The 23,884-nt window shown below is 54.9% G+C and overlaps 6 protein-coding genes across 6 annotated transcripts; 3 read left to right on the top strand and 3 right to left on the bottom strand.

The window, feature by feature from the left end:
- Positions 1-884: 884 nt before the first annotated feature.
- N656DRAFT_780716 (phosphoglycerate mutase-like protein) lies at positions 885-2,465 on the bottom strand. The gene has a single exon (XM_064815435.1). It carries the CDS (start codon positions 2,049-2,051, stop codon positions 1,269-1,271), a length of 783 nt encoding a protein of 260 aa, XP_064668997.1. The 5' UTR covers positions 2,052-2,465; the 3' UTR covers positions 885-1,268.
- A 60-nt stretch (positions 2,466-2,525) lies between these two features.
- N656DRAFT_780713 (ubiquitin binding protein) lies at positions 2,526-5,558 on the bottom strand. Its single transcript, XM_064815434.1, has 5 exons — positions 5,192-5,558; positions 4,998-5,130; positions 4,634-4,918; positions 3,797-4,583; positions 2,526-3,747 (listed from the first exon to the last, which is right to left on the bottom strand). Exons 1-5 carry the CDS (start codon positions 5,263-5,265, stop codon positions 2,882-2,884), a joined length of 2,145 nt encoding a protein of 714 aa, XP_064668996.1. The 5' UTR covers positions 5,266-5,558; the 3' UTR covers positions 2,526-2,881.
- Positions 5,559-6,435: 877 nt separating this feature from the next.
- On the top strand, positions 6,436-9,621 carry N656DRAFT_712138 (cysteine proteinase; the record flags this gene model as incomplete). Its single annotated transcript, XM_064811790.1, has 2 exons — positions 6,436-8,634; positions 8,695-9,621. 2 exons carry the CDS (start codon positions 6,436-6,438, stop codon positions 9,619-9,621), a joined length of 3,126 nt encoding a protein of 1,041 aa, XP_064668995.1.
- Positions 9,622-9,889: 268 nt separating this feature from the next.
- Positions 9,890-12,786, bottom strand: N656DRAFT_780710 (acetyl-CoA synthetase-like protein). The gene is made up of 3 exons (XM_064815433.1): positions 11,984-12,786; positions 10,367-11,927; positions 9,890-10,265 (listed from the first exon to the last, which is right to left on the bottom strand). The coding sequence occupies exons 1-3, from the start codon at positions 12,424-12,426 to the stop codon at positions 10,176-10,178; spliced, it is 2,094 nt and encodes a 697-aa protein (XP_064668994.1). The 5' UTR covers positions 12,427-12,786; the 3' UTR covers positions 9,890-10,175.
- A 1,126-nt stretch (positions 12,787-13,912) lies between these two features.
- On the top strand, positions 13,913-15,502 carry N656DRAFT_712037 (uncharacterized protein; the record flags this gene model as incomplete). The annotated part of the gene is made up of 4 exons (XM_064811784.1): positions 13,913-14,243; positions 14,304-14,455; positions 14,535-15,042; positions 15,123-15,502. The coding sequence occupies 4 exons, from the start codon at positions 13,913-13,915 to the stop codon at positions 15,500-15,502; spliced, it is 1,371 nt and encodes a 456-aa protein (XP_064668993.1).
- Positions 15,503-17,214: 1,712 nt separating this feature from the next.
- N656DRAFT_830124 (NAD(P)-binding protein) lies at positions 17,215-18,704 on the top strand. Its single transcript, XM_064818593.1, has 3 exons — positions 17,215-17,365; positions 17,426-17,561; positions 17,625-18,704. The coding sequence occupies exons 2-3, from the start codon at positions 17,520-17,522 to the stop codon at positions 18,522-18,524; spliced, it is 942 nt and encodes a 313-aa protein (XP_064668992.1). The 5' UTR covers positions 17,215-17,365; positions 17,426-17,519; the 3' UTR covers positions 18,525-18,704.
- The last annotated feature ends 5,180 nt before the right edge of the window (positions 18,705-23,884 follow it).

Raw genomic sequence — 23,884 nt, 5'->3', positions numbered from 1 at the left:
TTCGGTGGCTGACAACAGTGCACTCGGATGATCTGCGCGGCGCTTTTTGGTTTCTGGGCAACGTTCAAAGGATGGGATCGTTTGGTCAATCGTATGGTACAGACAGTAAATGAGTGGATGGACGGCTGGTCCCTATGGTGACAACATGCCTGTAGAGGCCGCCTCGAGCGAGTCGCGGAGGAACCCCAGGGACGAAGTGAAAAGAGCGGGAAGGGTCAACCTGTGACAGGAATCGTGGATAAGGGGGAATGAGGGACATGCATGATGGAGCAGGGACCGTGGACAAGGGTCTGCACGACGCCTCCAGATCTGGTTGCAGCCAGGATTGGCTGATTGGATCTTGGGCTTTGGGGAATGGCCCACCTAACGTCCGATTTTCCCGTTTGGACAGAAATTTTCTTTCGAGCACTTGGAATCCTCAGCAAACCGGGGGATTCTTTTGTATAACCCCAGACCTTCTTGTGAGGCCTGCCCCTGCTTACCCGCCCCTGCAGCAGAAGGCAAGCTTTCTGTGCTGGTTGGCTGATATCCGGCCCTTGCATACGTTACTTCCATCTGAAGTTGAAACATCGCGCTAACCAGGAGAGTCAGTCAGGTCGGTGCGATAAGGACGAGAAACGCCAACCCCGAAGATGCGGATAGCAAATGGCAAGTGGCGGCTGCACGACATTGTAGCACGTGGCTGACCAAGCCGCAAGCCAACATGTCATTGCAAAGGAACCTTTGAGCTTCAAGTTAGATTCGGGCTTCTTGACTGCACAGGTGGGGACTATCGGCCTGCTAAAGTTCCAGTCGACTGGCTCTCACAGAAGCGGGTGCGGCAGATCACCAGCGGCAAGCTGTATAGGCTGATTGTGAGATGAGCATAATCCCGATAGCTACCTAGGTCTTCCGTGGCTATCGTTCTCTGTGGCAACATCAACGTCAATCGCTGTCGGACTGATAGAGCCGCGAATGCTTGCCGCGCGCTTGGGGTGAGAGGCATACGTGCAAAGAATTCATAGATGACTTCGCATCTCATGTCGTCCCATCCTACTCTCTACCCCAGGATGATCTGCAGAACTCGTTGGCAACCGCGGTCTAAGTTCTAGCCTGTCTACCTAGTTTGCAGCAGGATTGTAACCAACCCGTATCACGGAGCAGCTCTAAGATCCAAATCTTCGGAACAGCGGAAGGCCTCCAAGTCTGGACGTCTCCGTTGTTCGTGATCAACCGCCATGCAGCAACAATCGCAACGCAAAGCCCACCCCCTACTTCCCCAGCCCTTACTAGTTCGCTGACTGACCATCCCCATCGACGCCAAACTCCTCCGCCAACCCTTTCGCCATGGCCATGCGCAGCTCCATCTGCTCCGTCTCAGTCAACGGCTGCTCGCTCCCCCTCCTCTGCCGCCGGCTGTCCCGAGTCTCCACAAGTCTCGCCTCCTCATCCGCCTCCCCTTTAAACTGATACGCCCTCCACTCGGTGTTACTCCACCCCGTGCCGCGCTCCGGGTTCATGCCGTCCCAATCCTGCGTGAGCAGATGCAGAAACCCGCCGTGCGTAACCACAACAATATGTGCATCCTTGCCCGGATTCTCCCTCTCATACTTTGCCCCCAACTCCCTCAGCCAGCTCCTCGCCTTTTGCGCGCGGGCCTCCAACTTATCCATAACAGGCGCAAAGGGCGTGTCGCGGGACTTGTCGGGCCAGTTCTCGCTGCTGAGCAGCGACAGGTCGACGGCGTCGCCGAATTCCTCCGCAAGCACCTCGCGCGGCGAGCCCGTGTCGCACGGCAGGTTGGACACCTCCTGCACCTCGGGCAGCAGAATCACCTTCATCCCGGGCCTGGCAGCTACCGGCGCAAATGATAACAGGCAGGTGCGTATCGTGCGCCGCATCGGCGAGGCCACGAGGTGCGTGATCTGCTCGTGGAAGGGGAACGACGCGCACAGCCGCTTGCACTGCTCAATGCCCAGGTCGGTGAGCTGCGGGTCGTGAATGGCGTGGTTGGCCTGGCTGAGGTTGTGGAAACCTTGCGCATGGCGGACGAGGTGGATGTAGGTGGGCATGACGTTTTTTTTTTTTTTTTTCTTTTACTTTTTTTCCCGTTTTCTCTGACTTTTGCCTTGCAGCGTAACGGCGCTCTAGACGTGTCAGGCAAGAGTCAATGAAGTCGGCGGCGTCTGTCGAGTAAAGCTGAAGTAAGTGACCAGATGGGCGGCAGCCGAGGGGATATAATAATGATTTCGAAGAGGCAGTTGTTGGCTCGAGGACACCGTAGCCAAACGGATCTTGGATAAGAAACAGAAAACAAAAAAATCACTCGATCTCTGTTTCCTTTCTTCAAGGGGTCCAGCAGAGAAACTCGTGACGTGAGTCACGAGGCTGTGCAGCACACAATGTTTGCTGGGCAAAAGGCTCCTCTCCACCACCGGACCTGGTCCGGAGGAGCTTTTGACCGTCGCCGGATTGCAAACGCCCGAGAGAACGGACCTGGCGCCCAATCACAAGACCCTCTTTCTCTCCGTGGGGATCCCGATTTGCCGTCATTGGACCGGGTGGCTTGCATTATGTCAGCTGCTACGAAAGCTGCCCCGATCCCGCAACTGCAGCACCACTTTCACCGAGAAGGAAGCTCTTCAATTAAAAAGTGAGTCATATTCCTGCTGCAAATACCGGTTGCAATTTGCCCTCACAATGCCAGCCTGACGCATGCCATACCTCATCGGGCCGCTGTACGTATAACAGTCATCTATGTACTATGGTCTGATGTACAAATGTTTGTGTCTCCTGTAAACGCCGTGCCGACCCTACCTTTTGATAACAAAAACATCGCACCCCTATACTCCCCGCCAAGCCATGGCTGTCCCAGTTCGGTTCGAACCGTAACCCAGGGAGCCTACAGATCAATCAAGCTTTCCTCCAACACCGGCTGAGCCGGGGTATGCTGCGGCGCCGACGGGAACGCTTCTTGGTTGTAGCTCGGGTATGCAGTGCTCGGAGGTGCCTGCCAGACGGGCGGAAGGGCAGTCTGCTGAGCAGCCGGGTGCTGCCAATATGGCTGTTGCGGCTGAGATGGTTGAGCAGGCACTGACGCGGGCGTTTGAGGGAGTGAGGGTTGGTATGAAGGGAGAGGTTGATTGAGGTTGGGATATGGTGACATAGCAGGGTCGGGCGGGGAAATAGGTGGCTTCTGAGTCTGCTGCTGGTGCTGCGAGTTGAAGTAGAAGGACGCGCTCGGATCCGCTGTGGGAGTAGTACCGACAGAATCGCCAGCGGTCTGAGCAGATAGCTGCGCTGGCGTGGGCGTTTGTTGTCCTTGAGGCGCCTCGTTAGGAGGGTAACTTGGTTGCTGGTTGTACTGCGGTGTCTGGCTTGGTGGCCCTGCACTCCAGCTTCCTGTTCTCTGCGGCATCTGTTGTGGAGGGTACTGGCTGTTGGATGCCCCAACAACCGAGGCCCTCTTGTCGTAGGACGGATATTGCGGTTGGGGCGTTGGCTGTGGGTACGATGGATGACCCAGTTGCCGGCCATAGTCCTGGTGTTGTTCGCCAGTGTAGAAGCTCTCTGCTGGCCCGGCAGCGCTGGGTACACTGGGCACGTTGGGTTGGAGTGAAGGATACGGCCCAGAGGGCTGCCGGGCCGGGGGAAGGGTGTATCCCCCAATGCTGTGTTGGTTGTATGCCTTCGATAGACGTTCCTCGAGCATGCGGTCGTAATACCGTACAACCGTCGAGAGCTTTGCGTGAAGGTCGAGGAGGGTATCTGACATGGGTTAGAGCTGGCATTTCAACTGGGCTGCCGGTGAGCTTACCGTGTTTGCTCATGGTTTCCCCATACGTCCGAGCAAGCTTGGGCCGCAAAGCACCAATGCTGTCGTACAGCTCCTGAATCTGTGGTTCTCGGAGGATTGTTCCTGGAGGCTGCGTCTGGAGGCGATCGACTAGAGTAGCAAAAAGGTTGATGTTCTCGGCCTCGACAGGAGTGAGTTCATAGTCGTTTTTCGGGAGTGAGAAGGATGCAGTCGCCGCAGGAGCTGCAGCGTTGGAGGCTTGCTCCTTCAGCGCAGCCGCGTGCTTCTTCTTTTGCTCCTCCATATCAGCCAAGGATGCTGCAATGGCAGCCTTCAGATCCTCATCTTCGTCTTCTGCGACTTTCGATGCCGTGGCGTGCCCGTTCACCTTCGGTTGACTGGCAGGCTCCACGTTCACTTTCGGGGCAGCATATTGCCGCGAGTGGCTCTTGACTTCCTCGAGGCTCATGGCCAGTGCCTTCTTCAGATCTTCGTCGAACCCATCATCCACCCGAGCACTTCGTGGTTGCATCGAAGAGGTCCGGTGCTTGCCGGGAAACGACATATGCGTGGGGGAGCGCTCGTGTCCTATGCCCCCGCCCCTAGAAGACTTGTCTGTGAGTTTTGCATAGCACCCGTCGTCTACCCGGACTGCCTGGTGGATGCCGAGATGAGGTAGAGGTAACGTTTTGCTCGAGCACTGTTGGTCGAAACAGTTTCCGCAGTTGCGGCAATGATGTTTTCTGTTGGTAAAGGTGAAGGGCGTCCGGCACCTCATACAGACGTCCGAGTCGACCCATTCGGGCGGCTGAAGGAGCGTCAGCATACTTGGCTAGGATCCAGACGGTAACCACTTACAGCGCTGCTGTCTATCATGCTGCTGGCGACGCTGACGCGGGGAGGGAATTGAAAGCCCTCCCGCTGCAGAGTCCTATATACCTCCCCAATGTAGGCGAGCTCATAACGCCCCTCGGTTGCTGTCGCCCAAGACTGGATGAGCTCAAGGATCTTGGAGCGGACCTCTGCGTTAACCGAAGCAGGTCCGACCGCCCTCAGCAGCGACACCAGGCTCTCCATAAACTCGCGGGATGCGATTTCGGCGAGGAAATGAGATCCACCATTCTTGACACAGGTGTCCGTGAGCTGCAAAATCGGTAGTCAGCGGGGCTTGATAAATGGGGTTCCGTCACGTCTTTGGAGGTACTGAGCAGGAGGACCATACATTCAACGCACTGAGTTGCGTGTTCGGGTTCTTGTTGTTGATGCGCTTTTTGAGCGACCGCATCGCTTCCTTGGGTTGCACTGTCTTGGATCTGATGATGTCGGAGATCTCGAGGTTGAGAGCAATATCTTCACTGCAGACGGGAACAGAGTCAGCCTCTCGCACCACGGTGGCGGGGAATCGACGCATCGTACAGGCTGGAACTCGTGGCCTTCTCTATTTGCTCATCCAGGGCGCTGTTGGCCCCAGAGGACCACCATGCCATCATCTTGGCGGCGGATATGGGAAACTGTGATTGCGCGGTTCACCGGTTGTTGGAGGAGTGTGTCTCGAGCCTGGAGGGGGAGGCAGAGAAGGGTTGCAAACGATGCGCGGCCAGCTTGCCAGCTCTCTGGCAGGATTGCAACTCGATGAGAGCAGAGTGATGCAAATAATCTTCAGCCGGCAGTAAACACGGAAAAGTGTGTGCGCGTTGGCCAGTCATAGGACGGAAGTTTGCGATGCAGCAAAGATGAGTGAGTGATGCCGCTGCCTGCGGTTGGTTACGTAGGGGCCGGCTGGGCCTTGTGAGGGACCAGGAGCTTGGCTCCCGGAAGTTTGCCAAGCGGACCAGTGGAGTACGTTACCCTTGCCAGATGGCCACAGCTTACTGTGTACAGTACAGTACAGTAACAACACCTTAGCTAGCCGTGCACGACGCCAGGCTGACAGTTATTAGTAGGTAGCGAGGCTGCTGCTCTGCTAGGTAGACGGCCTCCATGGATGTCAGGTAGCTTGCTTGCAATGGGCTATACCAAGCGGTTATCCTCCTCCTTCTCTTTGCCTCCTTTTCTTGCGAATATATATATGTCTTGTATGTTTTTCTGATTCCAGGATTTCCTGAGCGACGAAGTCTTATAGGTTGTTGCTCGATGGTGCCCCTAACGAATAGCGCCGTGCGCTATCTCTAGCCACTGCCAAGGCCTACCACCAAGGCTCTTGACGCCGCCCGACCACATTCGTCACAACTCTTGTCTTTTTGAACCCTTGACCCCACATGTCAGAGGGATCTACCACGTCTCATGGAGGGATGATATTCCATGCGTAATCTTTCCAGACAAAGGATGCACCACATTCTAGACTGACAAACCACTCTTTGCACCTGCAACGCACCACCCCGATCTGTTTGCTGGTGAATAGACACAAAGCCGCCACTCATGCTGCCGCCCTGTCCGCGGTCATCGCCGGCTCCGTACCGAGCCCGATTCCGCCTCTAAACAGCCCGCTGAAGGTTGGCATTCCGATCGATCGAAAATCGGATTCTAAGCAATGATTGCCCTCTAGCCCAGACATTTAAATTCGCCGCCAGTCATACAACTCCGCCGAACTGCACGTTGCACAGAATCGACTCTTTGCGTCGAAATCATAAACAAGGATAATAACCTCGCCGACCCCCGCAATGGCGGGCTCGACCACAGTGCTCGACCATGGGGCGGTCGCCCAGTCAGGGGCGCTGGGTGGACGACGTGATGGCTCCAAGGTACCGAAGCGGCCGCTGCCACACATCGACGACATCATCTCCGTCTCCATCGACATCGACGAGCAGGCGCCCATTGAGAAGATCATTCAGACGGCCGAGATGTATTTGCGCCAGGCCGAATCCTCAAAGAACTTCGGCAGGCCCGATTTTGCATTGCAAGACTACCTGAGAGCCAGTATCATTCTCCTCCGCCTCATCCAGAGGAACATGGGCTGGCCGTCGTTGCAGAGGGACAACAAGGCGCAGTACGATCGCTACCAGCGTCTGTTGCGGCAAGTCGACGCCCTACACAGCGATTTCGATGCTATCAAACAAGAAATCAAGGCGGACAATGCCAGAACCGGCGTCCAACCCATTGTCCGTCGGCCAGCATCAGCGGGAACTGTGTCCGGAAACGCGAATGGGCAAGAGGTTGGGAGGTTACGAGAAGACCTGGGCAGACTAAGCGGCCTTTGTGTGGCCGAGGATGGCGAGGCCCCGGTTCGTCCATCTCCGTCTCCATCTAGGACAAAGCCCGTGGTGCACCCAAAACCCCAGAATCTTCATGGGAATGCCCTGCAGCCAGGTGCCGCAACCATCTCGTCTACTAAGGCGCAGGACCTCGTTCAGCGCTTCGCTAATCTTCGGGTAACCACGGCCAAAACCCAAGAAGATCCGCGCGCTTCAACAATACAAGTTAGATCTCCCAAGCCTCTAGGGACCGAGAAGCCCCCGGAGGCGCCGCTTTCAAGCTTTTCCACCAACGGAGCGCTTTCCGAAATGCCCAGACTCCCAGCAGCAATATATAATCCACCGAGGGGAACAGTCTCGAGCGAAGCCGCTGAGCTTCCATCGAGCGCCCCGCGCGCCATGTTCACCAGGACAAACTCAACGCCATCTTTGAATTCTAGAAATCCAAAGGCTTCTATTAATGGCCCTACCTCGCCTGGCCAGCCCAATGGACTGACAAACGTCCCTGCCAAACGAACAAAGCTCTCGGTCCCTGACGGCGATACTATATCTGTCGAAGATCTCCTTCGGTTCATGCGAGCGGGTACTAAGGATATATCGATTTTGCTTATTGACATAAGAGGCCGGGAGGAATTCGACGATGGCCACATCATGTCCCAGGCCACCATCTGCATCGAGCCCGAGATCCTTGAAAGGCCGCACATCTCGGCGAATCAGATTGCAGACAGTCTGATCCTCTCGCCAGCAACAGAACAGCTGCTGTATGAGAAGCGGCATGAGTTTGATCTCATTGTTTTCTACGATCAGGATTCCGAGCGAATCGTTCGAAATCCCCAGACCCGACAAGCCAAGGCTGTTTCTGGCCTCTTCAATGCCCTCAGCCATTACGACTTCGCTGACATGTTGGGGCAAAGGCCTGGCCCAAAGCTGCTTCAGGGGGGGTTGGATGCGTATACCAGTCTAGTCGGCAATGCAAGTCTCCAGTCATCTTCGACCCTTGCTGTCAAAAAATCTTCGGCAACTCCCATGACGCGCTCATTCTTGAATACTCGGCAGAAGTACATAACACGACCTATTCAGGATGCCGAAGAGGCAAAGCGGTGGGAAGACACCTTTGCAGACGCGAGCGCGATCTCGCCCGTCCGGACAACAGAGGATTTTCTGCGCCGTTTTCCCTCGATTTCGGAGCATAAGGAATCCATGGTCTCCCCAGTCAGCTCTCCAACGAGCAGACCACAAAGCCCTTTTCAATATCGCCTCTCGCACGAAGAAAATCTATACACGTCTCTACCTCCGCCACCGGCGCGCCCACCACCAGCAGTCCCACGTAGAAGCTATAGTGGATTGGCTGAGGCCGAGGACAGCTCGGTCGCGTTGGCAAAGAAAGCATCAGCAGCCAAAGCCACCGTGGAACAGGTACGAAAGTGCCGCACCGGGCTTCAAAACCCGGGGGTCTTTTGCTTCGCCAATAGTTCCCTGCAAGCAATGTTCGCTACACCGGGGTTTTCGCGTGAGATCTGGTCTGGCGAGTGGAAAAAGACGTACAAGGTGCCCAGGAAACCGGGAGAACAACTCGATAACCCTCAATTGCTGGTTAAGAGTTTGGCCAACCTGTTCCATTGGCTGAACCAAGGGGCTTTTCCGTCGCTGAAGGCCAAGACGTTTATGGTATGTTGGCCCCCTCGCAGACCGTGAAAAGAGATATATCTCGTTGCTAACGGCCCGCAGGATTATATTCATTATATACATTCCAAGGCGGCTGACGGCAGACCGAAACCCGAGTCCGAGATATTCGGAGGCACCTGCCAACAAGACGCCCAAGAATTCTACTCGTTCATCATGGACAATATACATGACGAAACAAACACCCGCCGCGACAGGAAGCCTCCCAAGGAAGAAAAACCATACACCCCTAAGAACGGAAGCATCATTCAGAATGCCATGGACTACTGGCGTGATTATTCTAGTGCCAGCGCCTCCATTGTGGATAAGTATTTCCGCGGCCTAGAGGTGTTCATCTCGCGCTGCCACAACCGCGACTGCCGGCAGGAGATCCGCCTCTTCCAGCCCTGCGACATCTGGATCCTCAACCTCGCGGGGGCCAACGACCCGACGGACCTCGACAGTCTCCTAGCAACCCACCAGACCTTGGAGCACTTTCCCGACCTGGTCTGCGAGACGTGCAACAAGCCGGGCCGCTCGCGAAAAGCAAAGTTTGCGCGCTTCCCCGACCGGCTCGCCTTCTGCCTCAACAGGTTCCATAACGCGGGCGGCGGCGGGTTCAACGGCAGCAGCAGGACAGGCAAGATCCACACAAAAGTGCGCTTTCCCATCCGCGATCTCGACCTGACGCGCTACTGCGCCGAGCCAGACCCGGATATGTCATCTAGCAAGGACCCGCATTTTTCGGGGCGCATCAAGTACGACTGCTACGCCGTGACGGTGCACGAAGGGCCGGGCATCAACGGCGGGCACTATTACGCCTATGTCCAGGACGAGCAGTCGCGGGATCCGACCGACTGGTTCCGGTGCAACGACGACGTGGTGGATAGGGTCAAGATTGGCACCGGCAGCGCCAACGACATGACGGAGACCATGTATCAGGACCGCAACGCGTCGGCCTACATGGTTTATTATCGGCGGCAGGGGACATGATTTATGGCTGACTACGTACTTTTGGGTTCAACGAGCTTTGGCGTTTTCGGGGTTGTGTGGGAAGAGCCGGAATTACGTTTTCTCTTGTGTCTGAACATGCATGCTAAAAGGCTAGAAGTGAAAGGGGGAGAGAGTGGTAATGAGGTTGTTGTACATACAATATACCGTGTCACGACGATTTGGAACGAGCTTAATTGACGAATGGCATGGAAACGAACGTGGCGGGATATGGCGCTCGGCGGCGCAAGCTCAAGCTCCTAATGAGGATATTGCTCTTGTACATACATACATACTCTTGCTGAGATACCATTTTGCAAGATGTCATGTCTATTGATCATATCGTCATTTTACCGTCCAACTCATGCCAACAGTGGTTGATTTTTGTTCTCCCATCCAGACAGAAGGAGATGTAAACAAACTCGCAGATGTCCGTACCCAACACCGTAGCTCAAAAATGTACATTACTCCCTATTTAGTATGCCCCAACAGACACGACAATGCAAGACAGGATGCAATGAGCCTAGCCAAGTGAGCCCAGTGATGCTCAAGAGATTTCACTTCCCTTCCAAACATTCCTTGATCTCTTTGTCGTATTTCTCCCGTATTGCTCTCCTGTTAACCTTTTGCGTTGCAGTCACAAGGCCCTGAATACGCAACCCAACCGTCGTCAGCACCACACTGCCAATTAAAACAGGGGGCAAAAAAAGATAAGAAACCGGGCCGATGGGAAGAAAGGGATACTCACATTCGCCGGCGTCCACTCCTCGTCAGAAAGCACCACACCCGCCACCGTCTCCATGGGGCTCAACCCCTCCTTCCTAGCCACAGCCTGCAAATCCTTGAGCACCTCCCCGCGGACCCGCTTGTCGCGGTACATGGCGGCCTTGTCCTTGTCATCAACCCCCAAGCGGCGTGCTTTTTCGCCAAGTGTTTTCTCATTGGCCACGACGACGGCGACGGGGCGCGGGTAACCGCTGTCGCCGTGGACAACAATATTCGACACGTACCCGCAACCCCTGTAGATGGCCTCTAGCTTCTCGAGGGCAATGTACTCGCCGCCCTGGAGCTTGACGAGGTTCTTGACGCGGTCGATGACGCGCACGTGTCCCTTCGCGTCAAACTCGCCAATGTCGCCCGTGCGGAACCACCCGTCGGGCGTCACGGCTTTGGCCGTCTCTTCGGGGTTCTCAAAGTAGGCTGTTACGACGGGCTTGCCGCGCAGGAGGATTTCACCTTGTGGAGGGGTTGCGTTGACGCTGTAGCCGAGGTCCGGCAGAGACACGAGCTTCATCTCGACTGCCGCCGGCACGGGCCCGATGGCGTCCGACGTCCATTGCAATGGGCATCCTAGCGCTCCGTTGCCGCACGTCTCGGTCAGCCCGTACCCGCTCAGCATCGGGGCTAGCACCAGGCTCATGAAGTGCAGGGTCGGCGTGGCGATGCCGCTGGCGCCGTTGACGATGAAGCGCAGCCGGCCGCCCGTCATGGCGCGGACCTGGTTGAAGACGAGCGTGTCGAGGAGGCCCTGGCCGGGGAGGTTGTTGCTGACGAGGAAGGACTTGAGGTGCAGGGCGGCATAAAAGAGCGAGCGCGTCAGCGTGCCGGACGAGTTGACCTTGGTCTCGATGCCCTTCTTGATGGTCTCCCAGATCTGCGGCACGCCCACCATGATGGTCGGCGCGAAAGCGCGCATGTCGCCGTGGCAGTTCCGCATGCTCTGGTCGGCGAGCGTGCGCGGGCTGCCGTACCCCAGGGTGGCGCCGGCAAAGATGACTAGGTTCTCCAGCACGAGCTCGAGGATGTGCGCCAGCGGGAGGTACGCGAGGATGCAGTCGCGGTGCGAGACGGCTTCTTCCATGACGGCGTAGAGGCCCGCAACGGCGGCGACGAACCCGGCGTGCGTCACGGGGACGCCCTTTGGTGGGCCGGTGCTCCCGGAAGTGTACATGATGCAGTATGTGTCCTTGGGGTCCGGTGGTACCGGGTCGGTCGGGTTCTCCTCGCCGAGGGCGCGCAGCTCTTCGAACGAGACGACTCTAAGCTCCGGATGAGATGACTTGAATTTCTCGAGGTCGTCGTCGGATACGGGCAAGTGCGTGGCCTGGTTGTAGATGAGGGTTTTGACGGATTGGGCCTTTTTGAGCGGCTTCGCAATTGTCTTGAACAGATGGGGATCTACAAACATGGCATTGGCCTTGCTTTGCACAAGCGAGTGCTCGACGCCACTCTCGCCGAGCGTGTCGTAGGCGGTGACAATGGTCATGGACTGAGATGAGCATGCATGGGCCATGGCGAGCCATTCCGGACTGTATGGCTCGAGTTAGCAAGCGCTGGGGGAAAGGGGGATTTGGGGGATAACCACCTTGTTGTCGCGAATATGTGCAGCCTGTCTTGAGGAGATAACCCCAGCTTCCTCAAACCGGCACCAATCTGCAGGACCATAGTAAAGTACTCCTGGTAGGTCCTGTACGAGTAATCCGAGAGCTCGTAGTAGGTCCACTCCTTGTCGACATAGGTCGTTTCGCCGTCGACGAGCTTGGGGATCTTTTTGACCTCCTTGTGCGTCTGGAGCAGCTTCCGGCTACCAACTGCGGGCTCGTTGGCATAGCGTTCGGCGCTCCGCTTGACCAGGTCAAAGGTGGTGTTGACATCAGGAGCAGGGCGTTCAATGAGGCCATCCTTAGCCTTGGGATGGCGGCGTGGAATGGTTTCGCCGTCGACAGGCTGATAGCCAGGGGCTTCAACGGTGAAGGGAGGTTCCTGCACGATGCGCAGGGGCGTTGGCCCCGTGATATACGGCGACATGTTTGCCAAAATGTCAGCGAGGGAGCTGTTGAGGCCTCGAAGTCGTGATTGTTGACGAGAGGTCACAAGTCCCGACGTCCTCGGAAGGGATTAAAAGTCAAGACCAAGTTAAGGGTACAATGTAGACTGGTTGTCGTGTGCCGAGGCATGCGACTTTGCAGGAAACTGTTTGTCGAGCCTCGAGCCTCGGTTCTTTGGGCTTTTTTTTACTTCGCTGGCTTGCTTCCTTCTGATTGCGCCGTGTTTGTGCGCCAAAGGGATGTGCTGCAAAAATTGCCTGAGAAACGAAGCCGTATCTGGTGTATGTCTAACGTAGTCACCGTGTCGCAGTCGATATACGACTGCTTCAGAGAATCCCCCGCCATATTTTGGACCCTCTGCTGCTTTTGTTTGGGGAACTAAAATAAAGATGACCTCAACAATTCAAGTCTGCGAGAAGCACGATGACGGCACCACCTTCAGGGGTTGTATCGCAGGGCTGCTAGCGGGTCGGGAGATTCCCGGTGCCAAGATTCGATGCCTTGGCGGTTACACTAAGTGCTTACGGTAATTACGCTTCACGGGATGACGCCAGCTGGAGGGACCTTAAATCGACAGCAGAGTAAAGTTGCCGGGCTTTGGATTTCGTTGCGAACTTGGTATTCAGAGTGCATAAATGCTCGTTCTTGCCGATGAGAACAGGTTGTACTCGAACAGAGGATGAAGAATTACAATTTCAACAATTCCCTTCAATACAAACTGTTTATCCGTTGGCGGGAAAGAGGTGTAAGTCGGTAACAACCAAGTGTATGCAACCGTATGTATTTGTAATTATCCGTATCCTCTTTGTTCAATGCGTATATGTATTGTACTTGTATTGTATGTAATACACCAGTACATGCTCGTATGTATGTGAAAGATCATTACAGTACTGCCAGGAATTTACCAAGTCCTGTGCAACACCGAGTGACTCATTGCCACAATCACAACGTTGATGGTGGAGTTGCTTACGCCTTGGTTCATCTTTGTCTCCTTTCAGTAGGGTAACGTTGTTCAAGTGGAAAATGGTGGAAAATGGGATGCTTATCAATACGACAGGACCCTTGGGCCTTGGCTAGGAAGGCGCGACCGAAGTTAGGGGTGATTCCGGTGTTACTTTGTAAGCAGCACATTTCAGTCCGTATAGCGGTCGAGCAGCTGAGGCAGCCGCGATGACAGTGATCCTGTAAAGAGGCACATGTTTCATCTGACAAGTCAGCTCACCGCCAGAGTCCGAGATTATGTCGGCCTAATTCTCATGTCTCTCGAGTCGGTCAAGGGTCAATCAAGTCCAGGGTCATTTGTCTCTTGTCTTGGGCAACGATGTAGGCTCCCAGCCCAGCCTCCCACTCGCAGCGTCTATTGTCAACGACTCAACGGCTGGTAACGGTAACACTAGTAGCACCAAGCAATAGGCAATTCAATTCAAGATCAGCAATCCCTAGCTCAGTCACGGCCAGGCTTAACTATGGGTTCTACTACACAGGCGAATACCGATGGCGATGGCGATGGCGATGGCAATGTGCACTCGCATGCGCCGCCCGATAAACCCGAACCCAGCCCGGGTCATGCAGAGTCGGCCTCCGAGTCGTTGACGCCAACGCCAACGCCAACTGCATCCGGCTCCGAGCTCGCTGTCGCTGTCCGGCAGCGCCGCAGACCCATACCGAGAAAGGGTCACACCAAGTCACGTCGGGGCTGCTTCAACTGCAAGCGGAGGAAGGTCAAGTGCCAAGAGAACCTCCCCGAGTGCTCCAACTGCGTCCGCTTCGGCCTCGTATGCGAGTACCCCCAGACCCGTGCTCGGTCAGCGTCAGCCTTGGCTGTTCCGGCCCCATCCATGTCGGCCATGCTAGTAGTCTCACCCCCCTCAGCACCTCTCCAGTCGACACCGACCCTATTCACTCCGGACGACATGCGCTTTTTCCACCATTTCCTCCTCAATGCCTACCCGCCTCTTCCCATCCTGGCCGACGACCTGTGGAGGAACGTGGCATGCTTGTCGCACAGCGTTTGTTTCCCGGCTCTCCCTACGCTTTGACTTTCTACCTTGAGCATATCCCCAAGCTGACCGCAAACAAACGATCCAGTACGACTACCTGATGCACGCCATGCTTGGCCTGGCCGCCTCGCACCTGGACCTCTACGGCGGCAACTGTGCTGCGCAAGCGCTCGCCCACCGCGTCAAGGCCATCCAGTCCCTGAACCAAGCTCTCAGCCGGCCCTGCAGTTCAGCTGCCGAGGGCGACGCCAGGTTCGCCGCCATGATCACGCTGACATTCCAAGCCTCGTGCATGCCCGAGGGCATGACCGAGTTCCTGTCCATGGCCAGGGGCATCCACGTCATCGCCAACACGGCCACGATTACCCACGATGGCTCGCTTTTCTATGCCTTCGCCCAGGAAGGCTACCCCCACAGCGTGAGGCGCCTCATCGGGACCCCCCCGGTCAGGCTCGACGCCTACTGGGGGAGTCTGATTGACGACTTTTCCCAGTCGCTGCGCGCTCTCGCGCCGCTCTGCACCAGCTCCCTCGAGGTCAAGTTCTTGGCTGCCATTGAGCGCATCGTCAAGATAGCCAAGACATCCCCCGCCGAAGGTCCGTTCTCTCCCTGAGCATCGTTATACAATACGTGCCATAAACAACGTAGCTGACATTAGAACTGAACCTACCTGTAGCCTTTGCCGAATTCACCAGCCAGTACTCCCTGCTCAACCACGCCAGCAACGAAGAGTTTGCGCCCTTTGTGGATCCGGAAAACTACTCGGCCCAGCTCCTTCTCATCCACTTTGTGCTCATCGAGTTCGCCCTCGGCCACATTTCTCTGGGGAACCTCAGGTTTCGCTTCGCCTACCGCAGGAGGGCGTGCATCGCCTGGATGGAGCGCCTTGCCGCTGGGTTGCCCGACCAGTACAAAAAGTACGCCCAGTGGCCAATGGACTACGCCCGGAGACTGGCCACGATGCGGCTAGGCCCCCCGACCTCAAGTTCGAGCCCGTCTCCGCCCCCAGGTGCCTCCTCAGGAAGTCAGCAGATAGCTCCGCCTGGTGGTCGCTAAGCACTCCGATGCCTACCTATTTTTAATCTCTGATAAATACTGCACCACATCCCTAGGATGGACAAAAAGAGGCCATATAACGCCCGCTGGGCCGCTGTCGACACTGTGAACCAGGTAAGGAGCGAGGGAAAAAGGTCCCCCACCCCGCCAGCAGCCCACAGTCGGGCAAGTCTGGCTCTCAACCATCCGCGGGGGGGGGGGTTTAGAAGCCCCTCCGGGCGAGCGTGCGAGAGCTGTGAACCAGGCGGTGATTCCCTGATAGGTCAGGTATGCTATGTTCCGTTGCAGAGGGAAACAGGCGGCGGGCCGCTTCGACTGACACAACCGTACAGCAGGGGACAGCGCACCCCGGCAACCCCAAGCCGTCAGTGCCGACTCGACGACGCAAACGCTAGTGAGTTCCGGCTCCCCCACGGTTCGAGGGGTCGGTAGAAAACTTGTGCGAGCCAGCGGTGGACGGCGAGTGCATGTATGATCGATCCATACCGAGGGATCTGATGCGGCCCAATTGGTGTTGTTGGCCTTGGCTAATTGGCACCGCCGCTTGTGATTGTTGAGGTCTGGGTGCTTTCTGAGTGGAAAGGGCCGAGAGGGGTGTATGACGGAAGTAGGCGAAGGGCCGTCGTTGGGTACGGAATGTGATACCGTCTTGTAAGGGCTTCCTCGTGGATGAAGGCTTGGTCACTCTGGACAGGACTTGACACAATCTGCTTTGTTCAGAGTGATTGTCTTGCGTCTTAATTCTCCGAGACAATGGAAAGGGGAGGGTTAAGGGAGTACAATGCCGTCTGCCGTCTGCCGTCTGCCGTCTGCCGGATTCGGTTCGAGTGATGGGAGGGAGCAAAGAGAGAGACAGGTTGAACTCCACATCAGCACGTTGCGTAGTTCAGGCCTCGTACTTTATATGTACAATCGAGTTGGCTGTTCTCTGCTTGCTCGCATTTTGGATTGCGCCGTTCGTCAGTTGGTGCCAGGGCTTCAAACACGCCCTTGTCAACTTGATCCGACGAATCCGACATGACAATCCCACGCCTCATATATGCTGAAGATGCAAGAAACGAGCAAGCTTAGCTTAGCGAGCCAGAACTTATTCATAACACCTTATCTACAGCTGGCCAGACCTGTTGGTTTCCTGAATTTGGTGATATGGCGCAGTACCCAAGTCAAGATGGCGGCGAACCTCCTGGTGCACTGTGCTCTCAGCAAGAAGTAAGTGTCTTGAGCCTTTGCTAGAGGATTCCCCAGTTGGCTGTAGAACATGAGACATTGCACACAACTGACCTTTTATGATGCTATCTCGAGAACAAGGCAAAGATAGAGAGCAGAAATCCGAAGGAACGTACTTAGTAGCATAGAGCAGGCTCACGCTTTGCTCATTGAGTCATCTCATCGTATCTTTATCGCTCTCGCCGTCCAACTTAGTGTTTTGGGCGGCATCACCCTCTATCCGGTCTTGGCTACAACTGCGGCCTGAGTGGGATGTGACGGTGCATAGGTAGTCGAATCTCGTAGAAAAGGATACTACTACCTCTCATTCTCAACGAGTCAATGGTGGGCCTCCAGCCTGGCAGAACACGAAATCACGATTGATCACACAGCTGTAGCGTACACCGAAGTGCGGAAAAATGAATGGTGGTGTAACATTGGTAATAATGCACTCGTTGCGCCAGCACGGATTCAAGTTTGTCCTTGCTTACATACCTTACCTTACCTACATGAAGTAGAAGTTTATGGAACTCAACTAAAACATCGCGACAATGATCCCAAGCGACAACCAGCATTACATAATCCAAGGGGCTGAACACAGTGATGCCCAAGGACATTTCGTGTCTATAAAGCTATCATAGGGTGCTTACCTGTAAGTTTTGTGATCATGAGTAAGAGTACCTTAGGTAGCTTTGACACAGCGCGCTGGACTTGTAGCTTCAAAGCTTGAACAACTCGCATTCACAAACCGCCTTTCCGATCCTAAAGATTTTGGTATATCAGTATCATCACAGCTGCAGCGTCGGTCACCATGAGCCACGGGCAGCGATTCCCTTCAGTAGCCGTCATCGGTGTAAGTCAGCCTCCAACCAACAAACCCTCCACGCGGTGATTCAAGGCTAACTGATTCATACAGGCAACCGGAAATGTCGGCCGCCTCATCCTCAAGGCCCTCCAGGAAGCTCAGCCGGCATTCCAGTCCATCATCGTTCTCACCCGCTCTGCTGCCTCAGCATCTGACATCCACGGCCCCAACGTCCACGTCCGCACAGTCGACTACTCGTCGCGGGATTCCCTCGTAACCGCCTTCCGCGGCGTCGACGCCGTGGTGTCGGCCATCGCCACGCAGTCAGTCGACACCCAGAAGCTCATCATCGACGCGGCCGTCGACGCCGGGTCGGTCCGCTTCTTCATCCCCTCCGAGTTCGGCCTGGCCAACACGCATCCTCTCCTGAGACGCGACTTCCCCAACATCTTTGCCGACAAAAACGTCATCCAGGACCACCTCGAAGCGTACCACCGCCAGGGCAAACTTGACTACGCGCTCATGTTCGTCGGTCTGTTCCTGGACTGGGGAATGGACGGTTTCGTGCTCGACGTCAAGAACAAGAAGGTTGCGCTCTGGGACGAGGGTGATCGTCCCGTGTCCATGACGACCATGGCCAGCATTGGGCGGGCCGTCGTCGGCGTTCTTGAGGGCAGATTGCCAAACGGCCAGAAGGAAGTGCGCGTCAAGGACATCAACATTTCGCAAAAGCGCCTGTACGAGCTAGCTGCTGAGGTTGTTGGCAAGGACGGGTGGGAGGTCAGCAGGATTGACACGGCGCAGGCGATGGCGGTCGCCTCGGAGAAGTTGGCCAAGGGCACGGCGGGTCTGGATGACATTTATGCGTTTGTCTACCGTGCCTCGACGGCGCCCGAGTATGGCCAGCCGTGGGCTGAGGACGAGGATGACAGCGAGAAAGTCGGGCTCAGGCCTTGGACCGAGGACGATGTGAAGGACTTGATTTGCGACATTGCCGGACTAAAGAACTGAAGTAATCCCCGGGTAGAACTTCAACTTCTTCGAGGTAACTGAACTTAAGGTGACTTAATCAGCTCGTGTGTCGGTTTAGCTCTGGTCAAAAGGTTAAGGGGGGACCGTTTCTAAGTACCTAGGTAATTACTATACATCTAAGGCTACCTAGGTAGTTATAATAAATTAAGATTACTTGACAATCTTCAGGTTCCTATGGTGGTCTATTGAGTGGACTGGATAGACTGATGTTGCCCTTCCATTTTGCAAAGGTCAAAGGCAACATGGCGAGCTAACTGTTAATCCGCCCCAAAAGCGCCATCTAGTTACTACCGTAGTTATTGCTGCCTCTTGCTTTGGACGGACTCGGCTGTGAATGGTATTACTGGTAAGGGAAATTGCCCAACTACGCGTAGACTCGGTTTTTGGTCTACGTTATTTGTAGCTGATAACTGGAACCATACCTTAGGTATCAAGTGATGATAGAGACATAATACAAGTTTCATGTCTCGCTAGAGACACTGAGGAGCATCGATTACTTCTCAATGATTTAGGAACAAATCCGTGCCAGCTAAGTGAAGAGTTCTAATGCTTCGTGCTGTACTGAGCAACCGCAAATTCGGTCAGAGCGATCAAGTTTTGAATGGAGACTACATAAGATAACTTGAGGTTACTGTCGAGAGCGGACAGAGGGGAAAGAACGAACCAAACCAAGAATGAAAGCCTGAATGAAGCCAAGTTTGAGTAAATATACCTGAGATTGGCGGCTTAGTAGTATAAACCAGCCTGTTAAGCACGATCATACGGCTTGAAACGACTGGCACCTACTATTAGTCCAATTAGAGTTACCTAGGCAGTCGAACAAAATCATGGCATTGTCAAGACCAAGACAGGTGGGAGTGACGGTCCCAACGGCACTGATGTCTATGGTTATGATTGAAAACTGAAATGCCAGGCGGTAAGTTCTTGACGCTCGAGCGCCTCAACTACCTGGCGGAATGGAAGGCTCATACGACTAGTATACTTATTAGTACAATTTTAACATGCGGAATCCTGGAGGCAATACGGCATCCGCCGCTATGGCATCAACAAAGCTAACGGAGCAGTTGCAAGCATTCATGTTCCGGATGAGGACCATGATGATGGATGGATGCGTTAGCCAATGGCGGCGAATCGAATATAGAGAAGATGTAAATATGCCCTCGAATATTCCGTTCAGATATGCTCTCGGAAACAGGATCCGAAACGTCCAACCATGCCACCAGCAAACTGTCTACTCAAGGGGAGCAGAGAAGCAACAACTTCACCTCTTCCTCAATCCCATCTTCAACCCTATCCAGCCAGCACAACGAATAGGTTGCTTCAACACTGACTGACCCAGTTATATCTTACCCTCTGTCAACTGCCAGCCATGTGAAGAAGTCAAACATGGGATGGGTTGATGGCGCGCGGTCCCTCGTGATTGCTTAGGCACGCGATGCAGGACTCTTGGATCATGATTTTGGGTTATAGGAGCAAATGCTCAGTCTTACCAGAGAGAGAGAACTGTTAAGTCGGTTGAGAAAACCGGAGCAAATGGCGCGAATCACTCTCAGCCAGCAGCTTCGGTGTAAGCCAATTTAAACCACACGGCCACCCCTTGACATCATCGTCTCATCTCCCCCTATCACAGCACCACGCAAGATCGGATGCCCAGGAGCGGAGAGTCTTGGGGAAACGGGACGGTGACGCGAGCTCACAAGCAGTGTTGCCGAAAAGGGGCAGCGTGTTTAGCCACCAGCAACCTCACGACTCTCCCGTCCCAGCTCTTACATATTTACAACGCATTGGGTCCGCCTCTCCAGCACCCTTTTCGCCTACTAGATCTCCAGATCTGTGAATCAGTCCTGACGTGAACGTCAAACAAGCTCCACCTTCCTCGCATGTGAGCCACGTGTAAGGGTCTAGCGCTTCTCGCCACGCCCTCCGATATTTCCCGCAAGAATAAGGGTCCGAGTCTTAGGAGTCTTTTGACCGAGACAGAGGAAGAGAAACAGAAGGCGGTATGCTGACACAGACCACCTGATGCGAGATCATCGCCTCCAACCCGCCTCTTGCGAAGATGTGATCCTGGGTAGGCTGCGATGTAGGCAAGCATATCCAACACGCTTCAGCTTAAAGAACGTGACGCGACGTCCCTGTGTGGATCAGTTTTCGCCATCACGGTCATCAGCGCCAATCGGGGGTTTAGCTCCTCCCTTAGGTCGGCTTGACGACATCCGCAGAAAGTACGGACGAACGGGAGCCCTCCCCGGCAAGCAACGTGGCCGAGTATTCGAAACCGAGGGAGGATACCCGCCGTGACCGCCACAGGTACTCGCTACCTCGCCCCAAGTGTACCGTTCACAAAGCCCTTCACCGAGTCATACACACAGCCACCTGGCAGCCGACAGGCTCAAGCCCCAAAGTGGGGTCAGCTCTCATGCCCGTAGCCTCGCGCTTACGGCACCGGGGGCGAGTCAGCGAGCCTGTCGCTCGAACTCATGCCCCAACCCGTGCGACCGGTGAGAGGTCAAAATGGCCCCCGAGAACCCCGTTCCCAAGCCGGCAGTTGTAGTCGGGGTGGAGCTCGGATCGGCGAATTTTTCTAGAAGCTTTCCTAAACGAGAGATCTGCTTGTTAGCATTCCTGTGACACGGGGAGTGGATCCCTCGGTGTCGCCAGTGGAGAGTGAGCGAAACGGAGAAGCCGATAGTGCCCGACAAAGGCCCGATAAACCCTTGAACAGGCCAGGAACAAGGAGAAAACCTCTCTCGGCAGTCCATAAGTAGAGGCAAATTCCAGCTCGTTTCTTGAGCCTCTCAGTGGAACGCCGTCCCAATACGATACCCTCCTTCCTTCACCCCTTCTCGAACACACCAATCCGTGTGGAAACAGGATACTACCCTGGACTTCGCAATCGTAAGGCATGGTTTTCAGAAGGTAACGTTAAGAATTGTGGAGGCATCGGTCGAAAACCGCTCACTCGCATCGCGTCCGTTACCGGGGTTTGCGAGCCCTACCATGAGCGGATACACCGAACGACAACGGTGTTTACCCGAGGTACCCCCAACATGGTTGGCCCTTACCCTCGACGTGACATTCTCCATCGACGCCATGCCTCATTTGAATTTGAAAAGAAGGGAATATCTCCCCTTCAACTCCGCCGACCAACTGCAAATCATCGATAGGTCCGGAAGCCAATCTCGGCCTGTCACCAGGGCCATCTGCGCGGTTCGCAAGGATGTTCTGATAGTAATGACGTTTGCTGTACTGACTTGTTTATGTTGGACATCGTGCTGCTTATTCCTGCGGGAACAGTCGTAATGCTGTCCCTCAAATGCTACAGGTTATGTTTTGCAGGTTCAGGTCCGTAATTAGTTTGCGGCTTCGCCTTTGTGGGATGAGGGTTGGAGGGTGGTGAGGCCGCCAATGAGGTGCCGTGGGCCGGCCTGTTTTCAAGGATGAAGATGCCGTTTTGCTGCCGGCCCTCGAACAGAGATGCCCGGCGGATACACCGAAGCGGGACTCTCAACTGCAAGTTCCCCGTCATCGTGAGTCAAGTGTCAGAGAACCGGACAGGTGGTACCCGGAATTCAGGCTTGCCGCCCGGCCAAGTAACATGGGGTGTATAAAAGGCCCTTGCCGTCCCGGCCGGGAATAGAACGTTTGAGTAGAAAAAAGATATATATAAGTGTGAAAAATGAGGTAAGAAAAATAATGAATGTGCAACAGTTTCTGCAAACCAGGGATAGCGGGCTTATCCAAGGTAGGGTATCGTACTTGTACAATATCTGTCCCTTAACACCAAAAGCGATTGGTTGGGCGTCGAAGCGTGCAAGAAACGCCTTGTCCTCTGCGGGAAATGACGGCCCACGATGTAGAGACTAGAGAGGGCCTCCAGGTGAAAACTCACCTTGGGTATCAATGACGACGAGAAGGAGAGAAACGACTGGCTCCAAATCACGTTTGATTACAAATGACATCCCCTACGCCTCCCGGGTAGAGCTGGAAATCCAGCGGAAAGACTGGCTCAAACGTCAGTCTTGCCGACCCTCGTCATGGTTCAAGACGGAGCGAGCGGAGAGCTTTCATGCTACGAATGCAGCTTCATAAAAGTCGGTGAGCAGGTGTGGGCGCGGGTCGCGATGATTTGTACACGATTGCTTGTAAGCGGAAAGCTTGTCGCAGCCAGGCATGCAACCATGGCAGTTCTGGCCTTTTTGATAAGGTCCACCAAAGGCACGATACGACCCAACACCACCTTCACCAACGGCGGGGAAGGGGAGCTTTGGGTAGCTACCCCTCCATCTCCGGCGGGCGGGGCTTCCTGCCGTGCATCAAGGTGTGTCTCGCGGCGGAAGCCATGGGCCAACCGAGCTGCACCAGCTGCACCGCTCTGATAATGTCTGATGAGTTGTTGACCCATGGAAGCTGCAACAAAGCGGGCTCAATTTCTGGACTCCCGAGGTTGTTTAATAGACATAAATTCCTCAGAAATATTCTAGCAATTAAAAAGCGTCCTTTGATTGAAATTCTTAAGGCTGAGGTGACGTTAGTGGATGCACGCCAAGATACAGTACATCCATATACATGGCTACATGAAGTGACACCAAACTCGAGCCAGACCACAGTAGGACCTAGATCCGACTCGATGCAATCTCAGGATCTTCATGTGCCTCACCACTGGTATAGGGATGCACCCGAAGACTGCAACTGTTGAGGGAGCAGCGTCTTGTTACGCCCTGCCGTGGCGCGCCGAGCGCGGCTGACAGTACAGTACATACACCTAAGGGGGTCGTGTTGTGACGGCGACAGCTGAGTTGTGACAATGTGACTGCCAACTTCATTGGGAAGTTGAGGCGCCTTCCTCCCGGAATAGGAGCATATCCAGACGCTCCAGCATACCACGCGCCGCTTCCGATCTCGATGTCAATGCCCCTGAGATGTACGGAGTATCAAATCTGCTATCTCTCAACCTCCTCCACCAAAGCCTTTCTAAGCGGCTGAAGATGTAGAGTAGCACGCTTGTCTACGACTCCCCACGTTCTCTCGCGTTATCCGTCACGGCATCATTGGCCTTACTCACTTCACCAGTTAATTCGGGGGCACAATCTGGGGGCGTCAAACAGGCGTTTCCATCAAAGCGACCGCTCAGGAAATGCACCGAGTCACCTGTGGCGGCGGCGCCAAAGCCGTGTCCCTTATATAAAGCGCTAAGAAGCACCCACATGCAAGCCAGCCACGATCACGGCCGATCCTAGATACGTTCGATTTGGTGTAAATCCTCCGTACTAGTTCAAGGCCCTTATATAACTTGCGCAAAAGGCGCTCTTCCTGTCGCATTTCGAGTCTCTATTGTG

This window comes from Canariomyces notabilis (genome assembly GCF_033297395.1).
Source record: "Canariomyces notabilis strain CBS 508.74 unplaced genomic scaffold N656scaffold_15, whole genome shotgun sequence".
Classification (NCBI taxonomy): domain Eukaryota; kingdom Fungi; phylum Ascomycota; class Sordariomycetes; order Sordariales; family Chaetomiaceae; genus Canariomyces; species Canariomyces notabilis.
This window is presented reverse-complemented; position numbering and strand designations above follow the sequence as displayed.